Source organism: Lepidochelys kempii, chromosome 2 (genome assembly GCF_965140265.1).
Source record: "Lepidochelys kempii isolate rLepKem1 chromosome 2, rLepKem1.hap2, whole genome shotgun sequence".
Classification (NCBI taxonomy): domain Eukaryota; kingdom Metazoa; phylum Chordata; order Testudines; family Cheloniidae; genus Lepidochelys; species Lepidochelys kempii.
The window spans coordinates 9,222,587-9,248,224 of NC_133257.1; the positions used below are offsets into that span (position 1 = coordinate 9,222,587).

At 47.2% G+C, this 25,638-nt stretch overlaps 1 protein-coding gene across 2 annotated transcripts in view; it reads left to right on the plus strand.

Annotated features, from left to right (window-relative positions):
• The first annotated feature begins 2,202 nt into the window (after positions 1-2,202).
• GPR20 (G protein-coupled receptor 20) overlaps positions 2,203-25,638 on the plus strand; it is a 37,978-nt gene continuing 14,542 nt past the window's right edge. The window contains exon 1 of one of the 2 annotated variants that reach the window (XM_073329334.1): positions 2,203-2,221. Coding sequence is in view for 1 of the 2 variants with exons in the window: in XM_073329333.1 (XP_073185434.1) it covers positions 24,828-25,067 (240 nt within the window). In the remaining variant the exon portion in view is untranslated. Of the gene's footprint in view, positions 2,222-24,827; positions 25,068-25,638 lie in introns of those variants that run through there. The other variant, XM_073329333.1, reaches the window with a different exon arrangement.

Sequence of the window (25,638 nt, forward strand, 5' to 3'; positions counted from 1 at the left end):
TCTGACCCTTGGTTCTGGCATCCGGCCTCTGCTTCTGGCTCTGGGCTTTGACTCCTGGCCACTGATGCCTGCTCTGACCACTAGGCATGACCGGTCACTGACCACGAGGAGTCTATACGTCACGCAAGATTCAACCCCTCCACTATGTACCAGTTTCTCTTCTTGTTTCCTGTCCTGTGCCTTCCTTATCTTTGCTTTGGACATCACATTCCAGGTGCCAGTGGGCCATGAAAGCACCCCCAACTGCTCTAGGCCAACCATTCATCCATCTTGTTCCTGACAGAGTTTTGTAATTGCCTGTGCCAAGAGCCAGGTTTACCTGTTGCAAAGTGTTACGGGATGGCACGAGTGAACAGCATGCTGGGAAAAGCATAACACAATTCATAGTTATAGAACGTAGCATAACTACACAGCATTGACATCTGATCTAAAATAACACACCGCAATGTGGTGTGTAATGTGTCATATTCATCACATATGTCTTGGCGAAGACTCTCCACTCAGTGTAATTGCTGTAACTCCTGCTCCAGGGGTCACTGCAGGTGGGATACAAACACAGCGGCTGGTGATAATTTCACATATTATTTGTACTGTTGTAGAGCCCAAGGGCTCCAGTCACGCAACAAAAAGACCGCCCATGCCCCAAAGAGCTTGCAGTCTTCGTAACTTTACCGTTATGTTGTAGGTTCCATTCCAGCTTCATCGTACCAGAGTCCGTAAGGGTATGTCTACACTGCATACTAAGCCCAGGCTCTGACTCAGGCTTGAGCCCAAGCCCCCTTTCCATCCACACACAAAGCAGTCTGACTTGGGTCAGCAAGCACTCAGGACCCAGATCCTAGGACCCTGCCAGGGCGTAGGGTCAGTGTTCAAGTTCCGATATGACTCCGGTCCAAGCCCCATCATGGACACTGCTCAAGCCACAGACCCAAGTCACAAGGTCTGCATAGGGCAATGTGGGCATGGTAGCACAGTTGTGAGACCTGGGTCCAGCAATTGTAAACCCAGGTTCACAATGCAGTGTGGTTGCTAAGCACAGGTTTGGAAATACCGAGTCCACAAGCTTGGAGGCCCCAGACCAGGGCTTAGTGTGCAGTGTAGCCAGACTCAGTGTTTGCAGGATCATGCCTGAAAAGAAATCTAACATTGTTTGGGGGCATAATGTCATAACATATACTTGAGTCCCTGAAAATTAATGTCCAAGCAGAACAACCTGGATCTATTCACAAGCAGAAAGAAGTGCTAAATTCGCCACACTGAACAATTCAACCAGCTTTAATCATAATTCTTAGCACTCGCCCGGTGCTCCCAGCTTCTGCATGTAGATCTCAAAGCTCTCCACAAATGTTAATCCGTTATACTGCGTGTATGCACATTGTATACACAGCTATCTTGTGCATACACACACGTCCTGTACACATAGTGTATGTGCATACCATATTGCAAAACACACACACACGCACAGTCACACTGCACAAACATATACACGACATGGGCAGATATTCTGGGGTAGTGTCTGCTGCTCCCACTGACTTTAAAAAGATTGGCTGAGTGCTGAACCCTTTTGAAAGTCCGGCCACTTATTTGGGTCCTTAAATATAGACTTAGGGTCCTAACTGTAGGCACACGTTTTTTAAAAATTGGCCTGCCCGTGCATGCCCACATATCCTGCACATGCACCAGACCTGATTTTTCTACTGCCAGGCATAGGCGCTTACAGCAGTGGGGGTAAAACACAACCAGATCGGAATGGGAGCATTTTACACTCGTAGTGGTGTCGATAAGGAGCAACTCCTCTGGGTGGTGGAACACCAGTGTAGAACTGGGGTGAGAGTAGAATCCAGCTTTGAATGACCATCCATAAAAGTCTGCACCGCTCTATATGCGGTGTTCATCTTTGTTCAATACACACACCCTTGGATATTACACTTGCCCACACACCATCCCACAGCTGCCTGGTTCCCTCCTAAAGACAGTTATAAAACTAGCCCACTTACTCCTCTTTCTCCCCCCCCCCCCCCCGCCTAAAATGGCCTGTTACCAAAATGAGCCGGGGATGCTAGAAAAAGGCACTGACGTCAATGTAAAAGTAAACCAAAGAGGTCTGGTTCCTGTATTACTCTGCAGGGCTCCGCGCTGGGGAGTAACTGCACTGTCATTCGATTCGAGGATCTGGGAGCAGCCTTCAAGACCCGCAGCTGATCTTTCTCAGTCAAACTGTGTAAGTACTGTGCTCTCCTCTGCACTGACCTCCCTGAGCAGACAGTCGGTCTGATGTTCCCTCAGGGAGTTTTAGCAATTGCAGTTTAGAAATGAAGCATGTTCGGTCCTGGCGGTTGGTTTATACATGTGTTGGAGGGCATTTGTTAAATGTACGGGAGAGGCAGCAGAATACAAGTAGCAATGGTCCTTAAATTACAGAAAGTCTCAGTCATTGATGGCTTTCTAGACAGCAGGGTCATTCTGGAGTTTAACAGTCAAGTATCTGGTTCAAAAATGTCAATATCATTCTTCAGTTTAGCAAGGGAAAAATCCAGTGTTTTCCATGTTGTTCAATTATATCAGAACTGATCTGTATATAGAAATAAACACGTTATTTATATCTGTCTGCTATATGTGCGTGTGTGTCAATACTTACACACCCGCACAAGCACAGGTGTATATACAAACATCCTGTGGATAGATGTCTGTTAGCATTTGGTATAATATATATAGCTTTACTTGATAGAAGATACCCGTAGATTGTACATGTGTGTATATATAAATCCAGAACTAGGAGTAATGAGTTTAAATTAAGATAATGAAAACTGAGTCTGAAATCTATCAGGATGAATGAACTTCCTAGTGATGGAAGCAGTTGGGGTGTGGGAAGGTCTCCCCAGGGTAGAAGCCCCATCACCTGAGACATTCAGAAGCGGACTGGTGAAAGCACTGGGAAATGTACTATCGGGACCAATCCTGGTCTAGTTGTGGGATGGGTTGAATGGCCTCGTAGGTCTCCGCAATGTCTATGATTTGGCTTTTCTGTATCGGTGCACACCCAGTGTGCTCACAGCATAGTTAGTGGGTGGGTGTGTTTAATTGAAAACTCAGTTATCTTTTGGCTCACTTCACACAATGGTGTTAGCAATCAATGCAAGGCACCTTTTCTTTAAACATTTCTTAAAGGCAGACTCCCATTTCTTTCCTTAGCTAAAATCTGGTATCTTCCTGGAGCTATAGCTGCATTATTAAAGCAACAAAACCTGCTGTATCAGAAAGCGAAGACAGGATGGCAATGTGTATATGAAATGTGGCATCCCTACTTATATACTAAAGGCAGAGTCCCTGATGAAAACCCAGGTGCAAACACCCTGGTTTCTGGGTTTAGATCTAAACTTTGTGCCTTGGGCTCATCGCTAATAAACACATAGCTGTGCAGGACGAGACGGCAGCCATGCACCAATCACGTTTGCAACCGGTCACGTGAAAAATCTGTCCCCTCCAACACTACCCTCTGTGCAACGGTACTGACATAAGGGGGTCACACCGGGAATAAGTGAGGGGAAAAGCGCTGGCCGTAGTCTGGTCAACTTTTAAAATGAGAATGTTTTAAACTTCTTCTGCCAGAAAATAAACCCCTCAGCCAATCCAGGAGAAAAACCAGAGAGACAAATTGCCCCCAAGTCCCAGCACAATGTTAACACCTAATCCTTCAAGTGAGTCTCAGGGACTCATTGATATGAAGGTCCGAAGGGACCATTATGATCGTCTAGTCTGACCTCCTGCACAATGCAGGCTACGGAATCTCACACACCCACTCCTGCGATAAACCTCTCACCTATGTCTAAGATCCCACTGACTCCACCAACTTTTGCTTTGGTCCATTTCTGCCACTTGACCGCCTCCATCTCAGCTGGAAAGCCAGGTGTAACACTGACAGACCCCAGTTGTTGGCAGGAGGGAGATCGAACCTGGGACCTCTGGAGCTTAGTGTGCATGAGCTAAAAGCGATATGGTTGTTAGCTAAGGCTGTGGAGCAGACTCAGTCTCTCTCTCTGGGTGGTCTCGGTCCCACTAGATGGGACAGAACACCACACCGAGGCGGGGTGTGGGTTACGCAGGCACTCGCTTTGTATAAAATAACCCGTCCGTAAGCTCTTCAGACACATACTGAGCCACAGTCTACCTTCCACTCTGCAGAGTGTAATGGAACCAAAAGCCCCCAGAAAGCCTTCAGTCACTGAGGGGGCAGGAGGAGGCAGAGGGATGAGACCGCTCACAGCTGCCCTCTGCAGCACGCTCTCCTTGTGTCAAGGCTGAGTTCCACGCAAAACTCCACCTGGGAGTTGCAGTGGGTCAGACCAGCAATAACACCCCCGATGTGATTGCAGCACCACATACACGTAAACAAGGGCCAGGGCGACAACGCCGCTCCCCACAGCGTGCACTTCAGCACCGCTGTTCTCTAAAATCCCATTGCAGTCAATGGCGGGTGTGGGGCGAGGTCTGGTACGCTGATCAGCACGGCAGCGGCATTCTACCTGCAGCTCCATCTAACAGTCAGCAGCTGTATCCCCTGTCCAGAGGGAGGAACAAATATCGTGGCCCGAGTGGGCAGAAATGAATAGTGATTCTGAGCGTCTCAGTGTTTAGGTGCCCAGCTGGAAGGGGCCTGGTTTTTAGATGGTGGATGCTCAGCGCTTGCTGAAAATCCGAGGTGACTCATGTAGTGCACCCAAAATCTCTGAGCACTTTTGAAAATTTAGGCCAGTGATTCTGCATTCTTTTAGCTCGCTTACAAAACTTGAAAAGACACGTTATTTTTATACATTGTTTGCTCCATGGAGTATTATAAGGCGTTGTTGTAAATGCCGAGGTGTTTACCAGTTTACTACACAATTCTCCATGTGGGTGAACATCCTGTGACATTTCTACAGACGTTTCTTACAAATGTCCTCCTCCAAAGGCCCCTTTGCAAATATTTTAAGGACCTGCCCCCCCCCCCCTTCTCCCTCCATATACTTTAGTTTTCCCTGTGAGTTTTAGCGGCAGCTCTTTATCACTTCTAGCAGGGCCACAATGAATCGGCCAGTGGGTTAGGGACTCCAGGCCACACAGCAAATCCTATTGACTCTCCTTGTAGGTAGGGGAGGGACTTCTGATCCAGTTGGCCATAGAGAATGGAGGCAGAAGCTGGATGGGATCTGGCAAGGTCCAGAAATGGAAGAGATTGGGTTGAGGTCAGGGGCCAAAGACAGAAGTGGGAGAGGTGAGGCCAGAAGGGGAGGAGCCAGAAGACAAGGAATCATAGGCCAGAAGGGGCTAGGTTTAGCTAGGCACTGACATCAATGGGTGTGATGTCACCAGATGAGGTGGTGCCCCTTAGCTACATGATATCTGTTCCATCTCCTATCTGTGCATCAATCCCAAGGAGACGTTTACTGTGGTATACGAATGCTGCCAAGATCCATTCTTTTTTATTCACTGCTTGTTTATTTAGATCTATAAAAGCCTCGCTATGTGCCCATTCCATCAGTTAGAAATACGCGACCCAAAGGGCTGCTCCTCGCACGTTGACAGATATCTATTTACCAGCAAACATGATGGGGGCAATAAAATAAAGCCTGAGGATAAACCTCAGCCCGCCTTGTCCATAAAGACTGGTGACAAGGTGGGCTTGGCAGCATGTCCCCGAGGTTAAAAGATCTGGGCTCTGGCAGTGTGCCCGAAGCCAAATCCCACGCATAGAGCATGCCCGACAGGGAGCTTCCCAGCCATTTGCACACTGATGTTGCTAGCCTCTGCAATGGATGTGCTGCGAGGGACAGAGAAAGGAAGTTTAAGTGATACACTGAGTGAATGATCAACAAATGGTTTTGTTTGGTGCATGGTTCCAGATCTAAGTCATCATGAGGGAATTAAGCTTTGATCTGCCAGCTAACATTGATGAGCATCGATCTTAAGTGTCAATGAATCATTCTAAGAACCGTGTGGGATGTTTGCTGAAAATCTCCATTTTATCCAGCAGCAAAATGGCAGTGAAACCAAACTGGTCTTAAAGTACGAGGCTGTGTTTCTCCTGTGTCGTCATTAGTCATCCAGGCCCTAAGCTCACCATGAACTCTGTGTGAGTGGAGCTCTGCACCCCTGCTCACTGTGAGATTCCCTAGCCCAAGCACGGAGCAGCCGAGTGGGTATTGGTGTGGCTCGGGGAGCTGTTCATGGGGTAAGAGGGCATTTATTCATTCACCTTTCATTCAGAAAGATCTCAAAGGTCATCCCAAAACTACACTCAAGGCACAACAGTGATGTACTAAAGCAGGTTACCTGCATGCAACAGGAGGAAAATTATGGCCAAAGACACCAGGGCAAACAGCTTCTCATATGAAAAGTATGGCAGCTCTCTAATGGCCATGCACAGAAGACAGGATCTTGGTATTTAAAATATTCTGTAAAAGACCCGACCCCTCCTCCCCCCCAGACACACACAGAGAGAGCTCAGTTTGGACTTTCATCTTTCTGGGATTCAGTCCTGCAGCTCTAGGAAACCTACAAACCCCAGCCTTGCTGCTCTGAGCGCTATGGCTGTGCCATCCCCTACATCCGGATTAAGAGACTCCTTTGCCTCGAGATCACCTATTTGAATCCAGCTAAGGGGTCTGGCTAGAAGCAGACTGCTGGGGTGGGGGGAGCTGCTGCTATCGCTACCCAGGGCTGTACCTGTTCTGTTGATACAGAGAGAACTTCAGTCTCCCAGAGGCTTCAGTCTGGCACTTTCCCTGGTCATTCATATTGCATGAGCCTGCCACGGAATGAGTATCTGAGATCACTCCAGGCTGCTGAGCGGTATTACACAGGCTCCAGTGCTCAATCATGCCTGTAAATCAGCTGTAGTGAGAAGGACACGGTAGCTCAGCAAATGTGCTTTGAAAAATGAAACACCCTGTTTTGCAGGTGTCAGACTCAAGGATCTGGGCTCCTTTTACCAAATATAAAGACAAAGGTCTCGTGGCTGCAGACGTGTGACAGACACAACACAGGTTTCAGAGTAACAGCCGTGTTAGTCTGTATTCGCAAAAAGAAAAGGAGTACTTGTGGCACCTTAGAGACTAACCAATTTATTTGAGCATGAGCTTTCGTGAGCTACAGCTCACTTCATCGGATGCATACCGTGGAAACTGCAGCAGACTTCATATATACACAGAGAATGTGAAACAATACCTCCTCCCACCCCACTGTCCTGCTGGTAATAGCTTATCTAAAGTGATCATCAGGTGGGCCATTTCCAGAACAAATCCAGGTTTTCTCACCCTCCACCCCCCCACACAAATTCACTCTCCTGCTGGTGATAGCCCATCCAAAGTGACAACTCTTTACACAATGTGCATGACAATCAAGTTGGGCTATTTCCTGCAACAATCCAGGTTTTCTCACATCCCCCCACCCCCATACACACACAAACTCACTCTCCTGCTGGTAATAGCTCATCCAAACTGACCACTCTCCAAGTTTAAATCCAGGTTAAACCAAAACATCTTGGGGGGGGGGGGGTAGGAAAAAACAAGAGGACACAGGCTAGCTTGCAAGGTTTAACTTGGATTTAAACTTGGAGAGTGGTCAGTTTGGATGAGCTATGACCAGCAGGAGAGTGAGTTTGTGTGTGTATGGGGGTGGGGGGGATGTGAGAAAACCTGGATTTGTGCAGGAAATAGCCCACCTGATGATCACTTTAGATAAGCTATTACCAGCAGGACAGTGGGGTGGGAGGAGGTATTGTTTCATATTCTCTGTGTATATATGAAGTCTGCTGCAGTTTCCACAGTATGCATCCGATGAAGTGAGCTGTAGCTCACGAAAGCTTATGCTCAAATAAATTGGTTAGTCTCTAAGGTGCCACAAGTCCTCCTTTTCTTTAGACACAACACAGGGGTTCGTGCTGGCTGTAGAAAGTGTGTTAGCTGCAGAGGAAGCTGTCACTGTTTTGGTTTATCATACAGCACTGCTTGGCATCTGCCAGCAGTTTCCACACACAGATGAAACGTGGTATTATCTGCATTTTACAGATGGGGAAACTGAGACTCAGAGAGGCAAAATGACTGGCCCAAGGTCACACAGTGAGTCAATGGTAGAGCTGAAAACTAGAACCCATTCCAACTGACTCCTCTGCTCCTGTCCCTGAGCCACCAAGCCCACTACCTTCCCTATCAATCACTTACTACCTTGACACACAGCTGGGGTAGAGCGGTGGGTGGGAGGGGAAGAGAAATTAAGTGATATCAGTGAGTTAATGGACCAGCTTTCAATTTTGGAATATTTGAGTTCAAATGCTGGCTTAGGTCACAGGCACATGAGAGGTTGATTGTCCCGTCCTATTCTCCATTAATACTTAAATCGCCCAATTGGCAGCCTCTTCTCAGAAGGGACTCAGGATGGAAATACTAGTTGTTACTGGAGGTCAGAACAAAGATTCACTAGCACGGGTGTAAGAGGAAGCTTGCACAATCCTTGTCTGTGTCTGGTCTGGTTCATACTGCTGCTATGAGTCCCTCACTTTCATGAGTATTAGATGTACTGAGAAAAAGCCAGCTACTAATGCCCCAGCCATGATAAATCCCTTTGGTATGATTACACACCTAAGAATATGCATGATCATTTTAAAAGCATTGATTTATTAAATGCACTTGAGGCGGTTTAGTCACTGGTCCTTGCCCAAGAGAGGTTAACAGTAGATGATGATTTACAATATTGGGACTGATCTATACTTGGCTACGATGAGATGGCAAAATTTTAAAATAAAAAATGTGTAGTTTATTTGTCCTGGAAAAGGAAAGGAGACAAGAGGAAGCACAATCTATTTTAAGAATCCTTGTGTGATCCGAAAGATTTTTGCAAAGGAGGAACCAAATTTGTCCAAATGAGAAACTTGTCAACCTGAGGGCATCACCTAAGTTGCATTATAGTAAAAGGAGTGAATTGCAGCTGCAAAACTGCTTAGGTAAAAGTGGAGCAATGCATGCTAGGACCTGTAGTTTCTGCAGGCTGTACCTGTCATACAGATTAAGGTGGACACACTCCGCTTTGAAGGCACAAAATATTTGGGCCCCACGCCAGACTCGACTTGATAAACTGAAAAGATTGATTTCCTTCTCTTTCCTGCTGATGATGTCTCCAATTTTACTGCTGCCGAAGCCAACACATCACCATAAAGAGAACGTGCCCCAACAGCAGAAGCCATGCCAAGGGCTAATTCGGTGCTACGTCCTTTCAGTTTCAGACAGAAATGTAAACCCAATTCATGATTAAGTCATATCGAGTTTGGACGCCTCAAATATATGTGTGTCTATGTGTATGATGGATATGCGTGGGTGTGTACAGACAGAAAATAGGTATGTTAAAACTGCTGTATATGCAAACCAAGTGCAAATTGTAAACTGGACTCTATTGTGTCCATTTAGCTAACTAGGTTTTGTAACAGATTTGTGGGTCTACTGGTTCTTGGGACCACTCGACCTCCAGTTAAAGCCAACAGCCACCAATGGAACCCAACAGAGGGAGGCCAGCTGATTTTGTTTGAATGAAGTGGACTATCATTTCCATTAGGGAGCTCCAAGATGATAGTGTTCAAGCCTTAGGAGGGCAAGAAACAGGATCTGGTTTGGGTTGATTCAGGGCACAGCCCGAGACAAAATAATGAAACATAATGTAACAAAATAATGAGAGAAAGCTGCAGAAGTGAATCAAGATTTTACAACACAGGCAGTTTGTACTTAAGTCCCTGCCAAGGAACTCGTCGTGTGTCTATAAAAAATGAGGGTTGATTGAGGGGCCTGAGTCTTCCAAGAAGATGAATTATGGATGACCTTATGATTTAGTTCTGGCCCTCCCCAAATATTGCCTTTAGTTGCCTGCTCTGCAGCAAGTTCAAGGCTTCCTGTCAGGAGTTACTCTCTGCTGCTACATCCCCGAGGGGGGAAAAATTCTCTTGGACTTTTCGTTAACCAGAGCTACCTCTGAGATAGCAGAATGCAGCAGGGTCACTCCATTCAGCCAGTCCCTAGGAAACAGGAAAGACAAAACTGGAATAATTCATAATGTGTTATTCTAGAGAGAAATCTTTCTGAAGACGTAACAATTGAAGGTACTGTCATCTTACAAACAAAACCCTCCAATCTGATTATCAGGGCCTGTAGAATTCTGCTGCACTGTTTTTAGAATTTAAGAGAAACTGTATATTTTGAATTTTTAACAGTTTTTTTATTCCAATTTCTGATAAAACCCCCTTAAATAAGATCTCCTAATTCTCTCCCCCAAAAAAATCCCTTTTAAATATCAGTGTTTCTGTACCTCTGGTATTTATAAGGGTTTTTTCAGCCGGGGGAAACTGAGACACCAGCCCTACAATGAGCCAGGAGCAGAGGTCCACTCACCCAGAGCTCACTGTCAGATTGGTGCCTGGCTGACTGAAGAACCAAATTACTATAAAGTAAAACTATCCTGGGGAACTGCCAGTGCAAAGGAAACAAACTTGGCAATTAATAGAGAGAAAAAAATCAGTTCTTTTACCAGGTTCTTTCACATACTGCGATTTTACACACCCCTTGTGGAGATAGCAGCCACAGAATTTGCAGGGAGAAGCATGATTTTTGAAGATGACAGGGGCCCTGTATTTTATGTACTTGGTTGCAGGCTTTCAGCATGGTATTTATTATTATCCATTCCAATCATGCCTAACGGCTCCAACTGAGATCAGAACCCATTGTCCTGTACCCACCCCCCAGGAGGGACAATCCCTGCCCTGGAGATCTGACCATCTAAATTGACAAGACAAAGGGTTTGCTGAAAAAGGAAGCATCCCTGTTGTACAGATGAGGCACTGTCTGAATGATACAAGGCCGCAAAGGCATTTTGGGGTAGAGCCAGCAACTGAAGCCCCCTCTTCTGAATGTTAAGTCAGTGCTTTAACCCTAAGGCTCTGACATCACTGGGGCGACTCACCTTCCTACGTGCTTTGCTGACTCAGGCCCTGTCACGGTTCCTCCCCCACTCTGAACTCTAGGGTACAGATGTGGGGACCTGCATGAAAAACCTCCTAAGCTTATCTTTACCAGCTTAGGTCAAAACTTCCCCAAGGTACAAAATATTACACCTTGGACTGGCCGCTACCACCACCAAACTAATACTGGTTACTGGGGAAGAGCTGTTTGGACGCGTCCTTCCCCCCAAAATACTTCCCAAAACCTTGCACCCCACTTCCTGGACAAGGTTTGGTAAAAAGCCTCACCAATTTGCCTAGGTGACTACAGACCCAGACCCTTGGATCTTAAGAACAATGAACAATCCTCCCAACACTTGCACCCCCCCTTTCCTGGGAAATGTTGGATAAAAAGCCTCACCAATTTGCATAGGTGACCACAGACCCAAACCCTTGGATCTGAGAACAATGAAAAAGCATTCAGTGTTTTACAAGAAGACTTTTAATAAAAAATAGAAGTAAATAGAAATAAAGAAATCCCCCCTGTAAAATCAGGATGGTAGATATCTTACAGGGTAATTAGATTCAAAAACATAGAGAACTCCTCTAGGCAAAACCTTAAGTTACAAAAAAGATACACAGACAGAAATAGTTATTCTATTCAGCACAATTCTTTTCTCAGCCATTTAAAGAAATCATAATCTAACACATACCTAGCTAGATTACTTACTAAAAGTTCTAAGACTCCATTCCTGTTCTGTCCCCGGCCAAGACGACTACAGACAGACACAGACCCTTTGTTTCTCTCCCTCCTCCCAGCTTTTGAAAGTATCTTGTCTCCTCATTGGTCATTTTGGTCAGGTGCCAGCGAGGTTACCTTTAGCTTCTTAACCCTTTACAGGTGAGAGGAGCTTTCCCCTGGCCAGGAGGGATTTCAAAGGGGTTTACCCTTCCCTTTATATTTATGACACGCCCCCCAAATCTCAGCTAGGGTGAAACACTGGCTGGGATTTCTTCCTGGAGCTCTAGGAAAACAGAGTTAATAAGACACATGCATCTCTAAATATACTACCAAGTACATAAAGACTAACAATATTTTCCACATCTCAAGGACGATTTTAACCAGTTGATTCTGGGAAACTTTCACGGGAGAGTGCATCAGCCACTTTGTTAGAAGCTCCTGAGATGTGTTGGATGTCGAAATCAAAATCTTGGAGAGCTAAACTCCACCGAAGAAGTTTTTTGTTAGTTTCCTTGACGGTGTGAAGCCACTTTAGTGCAGCATGGTCGGTTTGCAGGTGGAAACACCGTCCCCAAACATATGGGCGTAGCTTTTCCAGAGCGTAGACAATGGCATAACATTCTTTTTCAGTGACTGACCAGTTGCTTTCCCTCTCAGACAGTTTTTTGCTGAGAAACACTACAGGGTGGAATTCTTGATCAGGTCCTTTCTGCATTAAAACTGCTCCCACACCACGCTCGGATGCATCTGTGGTTACTAGGAACGGTTTGTCAAAGTCTGGGGCCCTTAGTACAGGGTCAGACATGAGTGTCGCTTTAAGCTTGTTAAAGGCCTTCTGACACTTTCCGGTCCACTGAACAGCATTTGGCTGTTTCTTTTTGGTTAGGTCTGTCAGTGGGGCAGCGATTTGGCTGTAGTGGGGTACAAATCGTCTGTAATAACCGGCCAAGCCTAAGAAGGATTGAACCTGTTTCTTTGACTTTGGGACAGGCCACTTTTGGATAGCATCCACTTTGGCCTGTAGGGGGCTGATAGTTCCTTGACCCACCTGGTGTCCAAGGTAAGTCACTCTGTTTAGGCCTATTTGACACTTCTTAGCCTTAACAGTTAGTCCTGCCTCCCTTATGCGCTCAAGGACTTTTTGTAGATGTTCCAGGTGGTCTGCCCAGGAATCCGAAAATATGGCCACATCGTCAAGGTAGGCGACTGCATATTCTCCTAATCCCGCTAGGAGACCATCTACAAGTCTTTGGAAAGTGGCGGGTGCATTTCGCAGCCCGAAAGGGAGTACATTAAATTCATACAGCCCGAGATGTGTGATGAAGGCTGACCTTTCCTTGGCAGATTCATCTAGCGGTACCTGCCAGTACCCCTTGGTTAAGTCCAAGGTCGAGATGAACTGGGCCCGTCCCAGTTTCTCTAATAGTTCATCAGTGCGTGGCATTGGATAGTTGTCTGGGCGAGTTACAGCATTTAGCTTACGGTAGTCCACGCAAAAACGTATTTCCCCATCTGGTTTGGGAACTAGAACCACTGGAGATGCCCATGCACTTTCAGAGGGGCGGATTACACCCATCTGTAACATATCCTGGATCTCCCGTTCTATAGCAGTTTTAGCTTGAGGAGACACCCGGTAAGGGTGGACTCTAATTGGGTGAGCATTACCTGTGTCAATGGAGTGGTATGCCCATTCAGTCAGTCCTGGGGTGGCTGAGAACGTTGGCGCGTAGCTAGTGCACAGCTCCTGGATCTGCTGTCGCTGCATACGCCCAAGGGTCATGGAGAGGTTCACCTCTTCCACACCACCAGCACATTTCCCTTCGTAGTAAACACCTTCAGGCCACTCAGCGTCGTCTCCTCCCTGGGCTGTAAACTGACAAACCTTTAATTCTCTGGATCGATTAGAAGAGCTGAGAGGCGGTGGGTTGCTCCATGCCGCCGTCCACGCTCTCTGGAGGCTTTCATCTGCTTCCTGTTCGGTCTGGAACTGTTCCCTTGATGCTGGAGACATCAGCTCCTCATTGGATTGGGGACATAGGCTTGGTCCCTCTGGAAGCGATATAGGGGATGGAGCTGTTTCTGTTGACTGTGAACCGCTCTCCGCTGGTGCACTATGTTGGGATTCAGGCTCCGGCTGAGCCTCTTGTGTAGGGTTATCGGCTGCTGCCAGTTCAGGTTCGGTGGGGCCCTCTGGTGTTGAGGTTGCAAGTACTGGATTCAGTGCTGGCACGGGGTCTGGTGTTGGTTGTTTGGCTGGTTCCGGTTCTGGGACTGGTTCCGTCTGGGTCTCCGGGACTGGATCCACTACTGCTGTTGCAGACATTGGCCTGGGGTCCGGGTCCATCACCTCTGGCCGGGCCCTGATAGAAGTTTCCGGAACAGAGCTAGGCCTCACGGCTTGTTTAGCCTGGCTGCGGGTGACCGTTCCCACCCTCTTGGCCTGCTTCACGTGATTGGCCAAGTCTTCCCCCAACAGCATGGGGATGGGATAATCATCATAGACTGCAAAAGTCCACATTCCTGACCAGCCCTTGTACTGGACAGGCAACTTGGCTGTAGGCAAATTGAAAGAGTTGGACTTGAAGGGTTGAATCGTCACTTGGATCTCTGGGTTGATTAAATTGGGGTCCACTAAGGAAGCATGGATAGCTGACACTTGTGCTCCGGTGTCCCTCCACGCGGTGACCTTCTTCCCGCCCACACTCACGGTTTCCCTCCGCTCCAAGGGTATCTGGGAGGTATCTGGGCCTGTGGACCTCTGGTGTGATTCCGGTGCAATGAACTGTAATCTGTTGGGGTTCTTGGGGCAGTTGGCCTTTACATGCCCCAGCTCGTTACATTTAAAACATCGTCCAGCTGACGGGTCACCAGGGCGAGGTGGGTTGCTGGAGAATGGGGTGGTGGGACGATAAGGGGTCTGGAGGGTTCTTTGGGAGGTAGGTGGGGTTTTGGGCGGCCCCCGGTAATAGGGTGTGGTCTGGGGTGGTCCCTTCTGGTCTCCGCTCCAACTGCGACCAGTTTTCTTCTTCTCTGCCACCTCCACCCATCTGGCTCCAATCTCTCCTGCCTCGATTACAGTTTTGGGTTTCCCATCTAGGATGTATCTTTCTATTTCCTCAGGAACACCCTCTAAGAATTGTTCCATTTGCATTAGGAAGGGCAAATTTACTGGAGATTCAACACTTGCTCCTGATATCCAGGCATCCCAATGTTTCACAATGTGGTAGGCATGTCGGGTAAATGACATGTCTGGTTTCCACCTTAGGGCTCGGAACCTCCGACGAGACTGCTCGGGTGTTATCCCCATTCTGACTCTCGCCTTGGATTTAAACAGTTCATACTTGTTCATGTGTTCTTTAGGCATTTCAGTTGCCACCTCAGCTAAGGGTCCACTGAGCTGCGGCCTCAGCTCTACCATGTATTGGTCAGTAGAGATGTTGTACCCAAGGCAGGCCCTTTCGAAGTTTTCTAAGAAGGCCTCAGTATCATCACCTGCCTTGTAGGTGGGGAACTTTCTGGGATGGGAAGTGGTACCTGGAGAAGGATTGCTAGGGTTTGTTGGTATATTCTGCTGGGCCTTTATCCTCTCCATCTCCTCCACATGCTTCCTTGCCTCCATTTCCCTCTTGTGGGCAGCCTCCTGTACCTCCTTCTCCAGCCGCATGAGTTCTATCTGTCTTTCATGTTCCCTTTGTTTTTCCTCAGCCTGAAATTTGGCTAATTCCAGCTGTAGTCGAGCCGAGGATTTGGCCATTCTAACCTCTCTGTTTTTAACTAACTTTACACCCGAGGTTTAGAAATAAACAAACAAAACTTGGCTGTAAAATTTTGCTGTGCTGGAATAGAATACCTATTCTCTGATAGTGATTGTCAGCCTACAGAAAAAGACCATTCCCTTGTCTCTGCTCTGGGCCCAAATTAAAGCAAAAAACCTCCAACTACTTGGAAACCTGCTTACCCAGCCCAAAGAAAAAAAAAATTTCTTTTCAAACCTGTGCTCCTTGTAAAACAAAAAAAAAATCAAAATCCTAAAAAAAACCCCTGCCACTTTTGTCTCCAGGCAAATGGGTAGAGCACACACCCCCTATTTACTTTTAGGAAGAAAAGAAAAAAAAAAACCTCTGGGTTGGAAGACTGTGAATTTCCCTGCAGGAGTTAAGTACCCTGCCTCCAGGCAAAGAAAACCTGCAATTCACAAGATAATCCCCTTTTGTCTCTGCTTGGCCACAAAGCAGAGAGAAACCAAGCTGCTTTCAGTTTCAAAGCTGCTTCCTGGACTTCCTAAAAATTCCTTTTTAAAATCTGTATTTCTAGTTCAAAAAATCTCAACTGGATCTCAAAATGATTTCAGGTTAATCCCACCGCTGTGCCACCATGTCACGGTTCCTCCCCCACTCTGAACTCTAGGGTACAGATGTGGGGACCTGCATGAAAAACCTCCTAAGCTTATCTTTACCAGCTTAGGTCAAAACTTCCCCAAGGTACAAAATATTACACCTTGGACTGGCTGCTACCACCACCAAACTAATACTGGTTACTGGGGAAGAGCTGTTTGGACGCGTCCTTCCCCCCAAAATACCTCCCAAAACCTTGCCCCCCACTTCCTGGACAAGGTTTGGTAAAAAGCCTCACCAATTTGCCTAGGTGACTACAGACCCAGACCCTTGGATCTTAAGAACAATGAACAATCCTCCCAACACTTGCACCCCCCCTTTCCTGGGAAATGTTGGATAAAAAGCCTCACCAATTTGCATAGGTGACCACAGACCCAAACCCTTGGATCTGAGAACAATGAAAAAGCATTCAGTGTTTTACAAGAAGACTTTTAATAAAAAATAGAAGTAAATAGAAATAAAGAAATCCCCCCTGTAAAATCAGGATGGTAGATATCTTACAGGGTAATTAGATTCAAAAACATAGAGAACTCCTCTAGGCAAAACCTTAAGTTACAAAAAAGATACACAGACAGAAATAGTTATTCTATTCAGCACAATTCTTTTCTCAGCCATTTAAAGAAATCATAATCTAACACATACCTAGCTAGATTACTTACTAAAAGTTCTAAGACTCCATTCCTGTTCTGTCCCCGGCCAAGACGACTACAGACACACAGACCCTTTGTTTCTCTCCCTCCTCCCAGCTTTTGAAAGTATCTTGTCTCCTCATTGGTCATTTTGGTCAGGTGCCAGCGAGGTTACCTTTAGCTTCTTAACCCTTTACAGGTGAGAGGAGCTTTCCCCTGGCCAGGAGGGATTTCAAAGGGGTTTACCCTTCCCTTTATATTTATGACAGGCCCTAAGGCGGTTGTCCTGCAACCCACTGCACAGTCACACACACAAGTTGCACGATCGGGGCCTAGGTGTGTATCTGATTACCTCCCCGGTACTGGTGAAGTTATATTGACAACACCCCTTCGAGACAGGGCATATCCACCGCGTGACCCCCTTCTAGGGCAGGGGCAATCAAATTCTGCACTGGTAATCTGCAAGTGCCGTAGCTCTTTTTTTCTCGTTTTTCTTTCTGTCGGTCAAAACACAGAGATCGGCGACTGCATCCTGCTGAAATCTGAGCCAGTTCAGCACCGCTAGTTTAACGCTGCCTACCATGTGTAAACACAGATGGGCTCAATCCAAAGCTCTGGATCCAAACAACCCTGGTTTTATGGGTGGGGTGTCTGAAATCCAAACCCTGATCCTGACCGAATTCTGTAGTTCAAACCCATCCGTGCATTTGCCCCACAGCCCCATCCTGTGAACATCTTTGAGTCAGGCAGGACATTTGTCTCTGGAGCAAGGGCAGGAATTCAGGGCTGGCCCCTCTGTGACTGGTAGAGGTCCCCAGTGACGAAGGAGGTCACTTCAGCTCAGTTGCACCCTTCTCTCCTGTGGGTGCCCAGGGGATGCGTGGAAGGTGTAAGGAGCAAATGGGTTTAGGAAGGCTGGGCTTCCCATCACAGGACTCAGCTGAAACCCAGGTGGTTACATTAACGTAATTTTTTTGCTATTTGCTGGAGGGAAGGGCCTTACCCACTGAGACTGTGTTTCCCTGCAGAGTCATTTCAGCAGCCCCCAGTGTCTTCAACTCATCTGCCGAACCCACAATTCGCCAGGTTTCCCCACTTTCACCATAAAGCCGCCCTCCACTCTTCTGGCTGACCCTGGGCATGCCCAGCTCTAGCCACTGCACCTTCCCACTTACTCCAGCTGAGCGAATTACCCCACCGGGCGCTGACCTGCCAACAAGCTGGGACCTGGGCAGGAGCAGTTTATAAGGGGGGCCTGTGCTGAATTCACAAGTGCATCTGTTACGCAAGAGTGATCGCCTTCCCCCCACACACACACATCCTCCTGCTCAAAATGCAAATGTCCCTCTGCGTCTCCCTGACAAACAAGCCCAGCAGGAAATCCTTTGCTGGGAACTAAAGAAAGATCCACGTGACACTGCAAAACTGGATGTAGCATTCTTGGCAGAAAGCTTCTTAAGCTTAAAAAAAGAAACAGCTTCTAGTGAGAGCAATGGCGCAGTGATATCACATGGAGCGGTGCCAGAGGAGGGACCTGAGTTCAGACCTGGACCATCAGGGCAGTTCAAAGGCAATGTGGTCCCTTCAGAGCAGGAGAGCCGCTCTCACTGAGATGTGTTGAGCACAGCTCCCTTTGGAGCTCACAAAGAGAGGTCAATCGGGAACGTATTAGACTAAAGGATAGTCTCCTTAGGAGTAGTATCCTGATTGTCCGCATCACTTAAAGTTGGCATGGACAGACTGTACTGTAGGGAAGAACCCTGAACTGACCCCCTACATATGGATTAAAAGGGCTTTTAGCTCTGTTCCATTTTCAGCTTCCATGATGCTTCAGCCAGAAGGGTGGGTTGTCCTTGGGAGGGAATTAAGATCAGGAAGGTGACTTCAACAAAAAGCCACCTTTCGTTCTATGGGGGTAAAAAGCAATTGTCCCCTTCTGGTCCATTCAAACCCTTGGGAACCGGAGCTCTTAGAACATGAGGAAATACTAGAGCCCGACTCATCCACAGCTAGAATCTTGTGCTGCTTAAAACAGCTAGGCTGGTGGTGAGCTGAGTCCTGCTTCTTGGGTAAAACAAGCTCATTTTACTGTTACCTCATCCCCCATCTCCCCCACAACCCGTTTGTCTGTTCCACCCACCTGCTCTGTATAATTATAAACACAGGTGGTAAGCTCGCTGGGACAGGGTCTGCCGTTTCCCTGTATTTTTGTAGAGCACCTAGCACAATGGAACTGTGATCTTTGATTGGAGGCCGTTAGTCACCACTACAATACCAATAACAATGGTCGATGACGAAAATGCTTCAGAGCAGGAGTCAGGAAGGAATATTTCCGCAGTGTGCAGCATGGCCTGGCACAGTTGGCCTGCTGGGTTACTGTATAGGAGGAGGAAGAGGGTGTTTCGTCCTTCTGAATTCCCAGGTATCAGGCACCTTCTGGAGGCAAGATGCTCACTGGTCCGATCTGAGACGGCCAACCCAAAGAGGCAAACGCCATAGCTGGCAATGAGCCTGAAGCAAATATTTAAGACCTGGATCCGGAATCTGAACCCCCTCTAACATGTTGGTTCAGCCCATGATATAGCTAGGGGACCAATGTAAAATCTGCATCTCGTTTTAGAATCAGAATTTCTCCCGACCCCAAGAGCTTGTGGGGCTGGCTCCAGGGTTTAGTTCTGAGCCACCTCCAAGCAGGGGTGAGCACTAGCCTGGCACACGGGGTGCGTGATGTAGCCAAGGAGCTGCTCTCCCAGTGGCAGCCACCTCAGCACCGCAACCTGGGGTGTGGCAGGGCACACCGTCACAGGTCCCCTTGTAGAACAGCATGCAGGGGAGGCAGGAGGCGGAGGTGTAACCCAGGGTAGAGTTTGATTGAGCAAGTCTTGGCCCTGTCTGAGCCACCAGCCCTGATGGGTTAAGTCTGATCTGACAGCCGGCTACCAGCTGCAGTACAAGTCATTGTACGTCCTGTGGCATGTTAGGTTTAGGGCTGTCGTTCAAAATCGAGCGCGGGAGGCTGGGAAGCAGAGCTTGGTTTCCGATCACGCAGTGGCAGTGGTGGATTGAAAGTAAGTTGGGCTCAACAATACTTCAGGGGACCCAAAACGTCAGGCCCCCATGCAGACGCTTCCTTCCAGCTTCCCTGATCCTGTAAACCTCGATTTGCCCCTGGAGGGACTCTACTGGCCATCAAAACCCCGTGGCATTCAAGAGCTGTCTGCCTGAGCAATGAATTTTAGCCCTTTTCCTCAGCTGCAATCACTGTGAGCTAACGTCCTCCCTGCCGTAACTCCCCCGGAGCCAGCCAGGGACAGGAGGGGTAAATCTGGCCCTTCTCCACTCTTGCATCAGGCTCCCCCTCAGACAACTGGGCCCAGTTCTCAAGGAGCGTGAGCCTCCAAATGAAGGGGGTGGGGGGAGAACCAGCCTGAATAAAATGAGAACCCTTCAGAATCCTCTCCCAGAACGTGAACACGGCCCGTGTCAGAGTTGGGAGGAGGAGCCAGGATTGCTGACTCCGAGTCCCCTCCAATAATCATTACAACAAAAGAACAGCCAGCAGCTCTCTCGGAGCTGGGCATCCTGCGCTCCATGATCAGGTTGACTCGCATCCCCCTCTCTTTGCTGCAGGTAAACGAGTTAGGCCGGGGGGGTTGTGAGCAGAGGGTACACTCTCCAGGAAATCAGGCTGTCACCTGGTGGAATCTCGCCCCTTCTCCACTACACTCCGTCCCTCAGATTAGAACTGAAGCCAACGGTTTGTTCAGTGCCCTTTTGAAAATGTTCCCACACTCCTGTCCAAGGATTGCTCTCCAATCACAGAGCCCTTCTCCGCTGCTGCTGCTGGAGTGTGGGGAAATAAATACGTTTCCCTCGTCAACTCTGATGTAAACATGATGGGACCAAAACACTTGAGAAAACATTTCCATTATCGCTGCAGGTTCCTCCTTCATGTTTCACAAGGAAGGAAGTTCTTGTAAGTTGTGGGCAATGGAAGAAAATGACCCTATTTTTCCCCCTCTATTGTTTGATGAAGTTGAACAAAGAATAATACTTTGCAGTTTGCCTCCCTTTGCAAAGTGCTTTGAGATCTGCAGATAAAAATAGCATTATCCCCATGTTACAGACGGGGATGGTTAGGGTGGAGCAGCATTACGGTGACTTGTCCACAGTCTTCCAGCAAATCAGTGTCAGGATTCACAACCGTAACTAACACCAGTCCTCCAGATTCTCAGTCCTGTGCCAAATTCACTGCATGGTACTACCACCCTGGCTGACCAAGAAAATGAAGGGCCTGGTCTATCAGGATCGGTAATTGAGGAACTGCTACATATTGGAGAGGGAGGGGCTCATTTTTTCCTGAACCAGTTTGCACATAACTAATAGAGAAGTTGCTACTAGACACACCAGTATCGTTCCCACTGTTTGATTTCAATCAATTATTCTTCCACAGAAAACCCCACTGATCATTTCAGTTTAAACCACAAGACTGGTTCTACTACTGCCTGAGAGCCCTTTACCGGAGCCAAGGGTCCTCTGGATATGGACTCCTTCCCCTGCCCGACAGCAAGAGGAACACCTTCTTGAACCCTAAAAACCCCATGAAATCCAGATCTAACTGTGTCAAAAGTCCAGGAAAGGGTCAGATTCAGGATTTTGGTTTGGCTTATTACAGAGAAGAGAGCGCCACAAACCTGCGATCCAGATCCAGGCTCCTGCAAAGTTCATGGGGATTTGATCTGGGGATTTGGTCAGGGGCCATCACTAACTACAGTACAATCTTTCATTATGTGACCACGCAGTTCTGGGCACTGGTACATTCTATGCTGCTAATAGAATTATAATGTTAAAGAAGTTCATTCATTTTATACTGTTTCTCCAGTGAGCGTGTGTAATTAAGATAATGACACTTCTCATCTGATGCCTCATAGCACTTGGATAAGCAGCATTGTCCCTATTTTACAGAAGGGTAAACTGAGGCACAAAGCAGATAAGTGACTATAGACTCCAGGTCCCCTGCCTCTCAGTCTTGTGCCCTACCCTGAATACCCCACTGTCTCCAATATGTTGTTTTAGGTTTAACTAGTACCTTTTCCCACCTAAAACATTTGAACACATTATACAGTACTTTACATCACTACATATCCATCTGAGCAAGCGTGAGAAATTCCAGCCCACAAGCTTGGCATTTTTTTGTTTTTTTGAGACAATTATAAATGACTGAAAATAGGGACACAGTGGCCCTGATGCTGCCCTTGAGTTGTGCCCATGCCTCCTTGTAGTCAGTGAAAGCTGTGCCTGCACCAGCATTTGGCTCATAGACCAGCTAGGCCGTCTCCACCTTAACTGCAGCATCTGGCTAGGCCTACAGGCAGCCATGGGAAACCTGCCTCTCGACACATCATGCTCGGCACAGACTCACAGGCCACTTGAAATGTTCCAGCTGTTGCCACTGTGACTACAACTCTAAATTCAGCACTGAGGGAGAGTATGTGACAGCAGGGAAAGCTCTCTTTAACCCATGTGCTAGGGATGGGAGTACAGCAGCTGTGTGGCATGCAAAGTCAGCATGGGGGACAAAGCAGGGAGCCACCCAGTCAATGAGCAGGTGAACAGAACACCAATATCAAGAGAACACCCTGGGAGAAAAATCCCCTCCTTCTCCCTGACCAGGACTTTGGAAAGAAGCCCTCCCAGCACATTTAACTTGAGATTTACTCTCTAGGGCAAGAGCATGTCTGGAAGGTCTCCGTTACGTTCCCATCACAGCCTGTATAGAGGAGAATGAAGTATTTGCTTTGTTTCCATGGGTTCACCACTTCTCTGTTGTACTCTTCATTCCATTGCATGCCAGCATGGAAGATGGAGCCTTGGTGGAGAAGATGGTGGGAGAGTGTGATGCGAGCTCCTGCATCAGTCCAATGATTAGCTGGGAAGAGATTTTTCATGCAGCCCTTGCCAGGCTGCTTGCTTTTAAAGTCCCTGGGATTTCGCCGCACGCAAGTGACGTGGGTGTCCAGAAGGAAAGCTGTGTTGGAGCTCAGGATGGGAAGGCTAACTGAACTGGAAAGCTCCCGAGGTCAGGGAGTATGTTCCAGAAATAGGGACAGAGAACCTGTTCCTGATTATGGGGAAAACCAAAAATAGACAATTAAAGAATAACACAGAACCACACAAAGTTCAGCCTGAGGCTCCCTGGGAAAGATCCAAGGATGACAACATTCCAGAAAGTGTGGTCAACCAACCTTCTCTAATAACCACTGCTCCAGTGAGACACTGGTGGGCTGAGTTTACCATTGGTCTATTTATGGGCCTGGCATATGGACCCAAAGTTCAATCTCCCTTGAATGAACCTGTGACATGCTGATTGGCTGTGTCCCAGCCTTCCCCCGTTTGTTCTATTGTGCGTCTACACACGGTGTTCAAATATTGCATTAAGCTATTTATATCGAAATTTGGCAGCCACTGAAGAAAACAGCTTCGTAATTAATCATATTTGACACTACATTTACCGTTAGTGTTAATTTTCATGACTGAGGTGATTCCTGCCTCTGCAGCTGTGGATGAAATCCCCAATGGCGGGTGAAATTCTGTTCCGTAGCAGGGGGGTCTGCGGGGTGCCATACACATTCCATGCTCCTCAGATTAGTGCCCCCACAGCAACGTGCACAAGGGATGGGTGGGAATGGGACAAGGGGGCAAGGCTATGTAGATGCTCCTGCCTTTATCAACATTCCCTAGCCCTGCCCAGAGGCTGTATTACAGTCAAAGGGGCTACTGGGGTAGTGTCCATGAAGCGACTCCAGACACGCTCTGCGACCATTGCCTTGGGAGGCTTGTCTTGTGTTGGCACTGTTTCAGGAAGAAGCTCTTAGTTACTATTATCAATAAAATGGGTTGGATGGTTTGTTTGGTGAACTCCCTGTGGAAACAACACCCTCTCATTTGCTGCATTCAGTGTCAAAGAGGAGTTGGACATTCACAATACATGCACATGTAATGAGAACTGGGTTTCTTTATTTAGCCAGGTCTGACCAAAACTCAGAACAGATCATAATAATCCAGCTATCAAACCACTGCTACTGAGACTGATTCTGTGGTGAAACTTCTAACCACTTTTTGGCCTGTCTTCAACTGGTGCCAATCTGCTCACTCCTTTCAGTGTCTGAAAAGCTTGCAGCTGGTTAGCTAAGACTCTGCAATCATGCTAATCATAGTATTTGATATAGTGCCTCTCTTTCGAATATCTCAACTCCGTTTATGAACAGTAATTAAACTCATCATTCAGAAGCGTAAACTGATGTGCCGAGATGTTAAGTAGCTTGGATAAATTCATACATATGGGAACAAAACCCAGGAGTCCTGACTCTCTACTGATCTAACTTATGAGCTACTTGCCACTAGGCAGATAGCTGTCTAAACTTCTATCAACACCATTGTTCCAATGAGTAGGATTTTGAAAAGGGAAGGCATTTATTGATGTTTCTTCTTCCCAAACCATGGCACGCAAGTCATCTGGCACTTCAAAATGCCAGCAGATTCCACAGATTAGATCAAAAATTATTTATCGTTTGCAATGTGGTAGCACCCAAAATCTGTAAGACACAGTAGTCCCTGTCTAGGCAACTTCCTCCCTTTTTGCTCCCCCAATGTGTCCTCCTCGTACCATGCCCAGCCCCTGGTAGAGATTCAGGCTCTGTATGAGAGCTTGGCAGGAACAAAGCAGTATGTCAGATGGTATCTATATTAATGAAAGTGCAAAAGATGGTCTGCAGGACCTCTCGCCTGTCCCCTGAATTCACCAGCGGAGGAGGAAGCTCTTGGAGATCTTGATAAGAGCAATGAGACTAGACAAAGGCAATTTAAAACTTGACTTACACCCTGAAGCAAAAAATATGTCTCCTGATTTGTACCAAGGCGGGGAAGCTCATCTCCCCTATGGAGATAGGAAAGCTACCCCATGGCAATGGACACCGAGATTTATTGAGTAGAGATGCTTAGGCATTAGTATCACAGGGAAGGTCTTAAGTCCTCTCCAACATTTCTAACACTTCATAAACTTCAGACAGACTTGGGCGAGAAGCCAGATGCTTGCAAAGAAATTCTGAATGCTGAAGGCAAGAAGTGGAATTTTTTTGTTAGTATATTTTTTCCTCTTGGTTTCAATGCTATATTTAGGGAGGTGGGGGGAGGGGAGAGAGAGATTAGGCATTTCTTCATCTTCTGTAGTCACTCCAGTTGTTCTGCTCCTCATAACCGATGTCTCCTTTTGGGATATTGTTCAGCTCCACCAGGGAATTTTCTTAACCAGGGCTTCTGTAAAGGCAAAAGAGGAAAGCAGATCAGAGGTAAGTCAGCCTGTCACTTCTGAGGCAGCACATAATAATTATTGCTCTGATGAACAATGATCAGTTATTCGCCAGGGAGAATGACTGAAGTCGTTTCAGAAAAGGTTTGGAGTAAGTGAATCAATTCTGCTTGGTCATTCCGGGGGACTGAACTCAGCAATCCAGTGCTATGAGTTTGAGAGTCCCATAGCAGGCAGCTGTAGCCAACTCAGATCGTCCATGGATTGGGAGGAGAGGTGCAGATGTAGTGCACTCTAAACAGTGGGGTATATAAGCTCTCCTGGTCTTGATTTTCCCATTGCAGTAACTCTCTGGTTTTGGTTGAGTCACTCATTGCCCGTGAAGGGGGAATGAGTCCCGGCCGGACTCTGTTCCTGACTGTTCTGTGTGGCCTTGTGCACATCCCCTGAACTTCTCTGCAGCTGAGTTTGTAAAATGGTATCACCGTATTTATCTACTTCACAGGGAATTTACCTAATTCACAGTGAGAATTATTTAAGGTTTACAAAGTGTTTTGCATTGCTCGTGTGAAAGGCATCACATCGCCATTAACATCTGTCACTACTTTGGG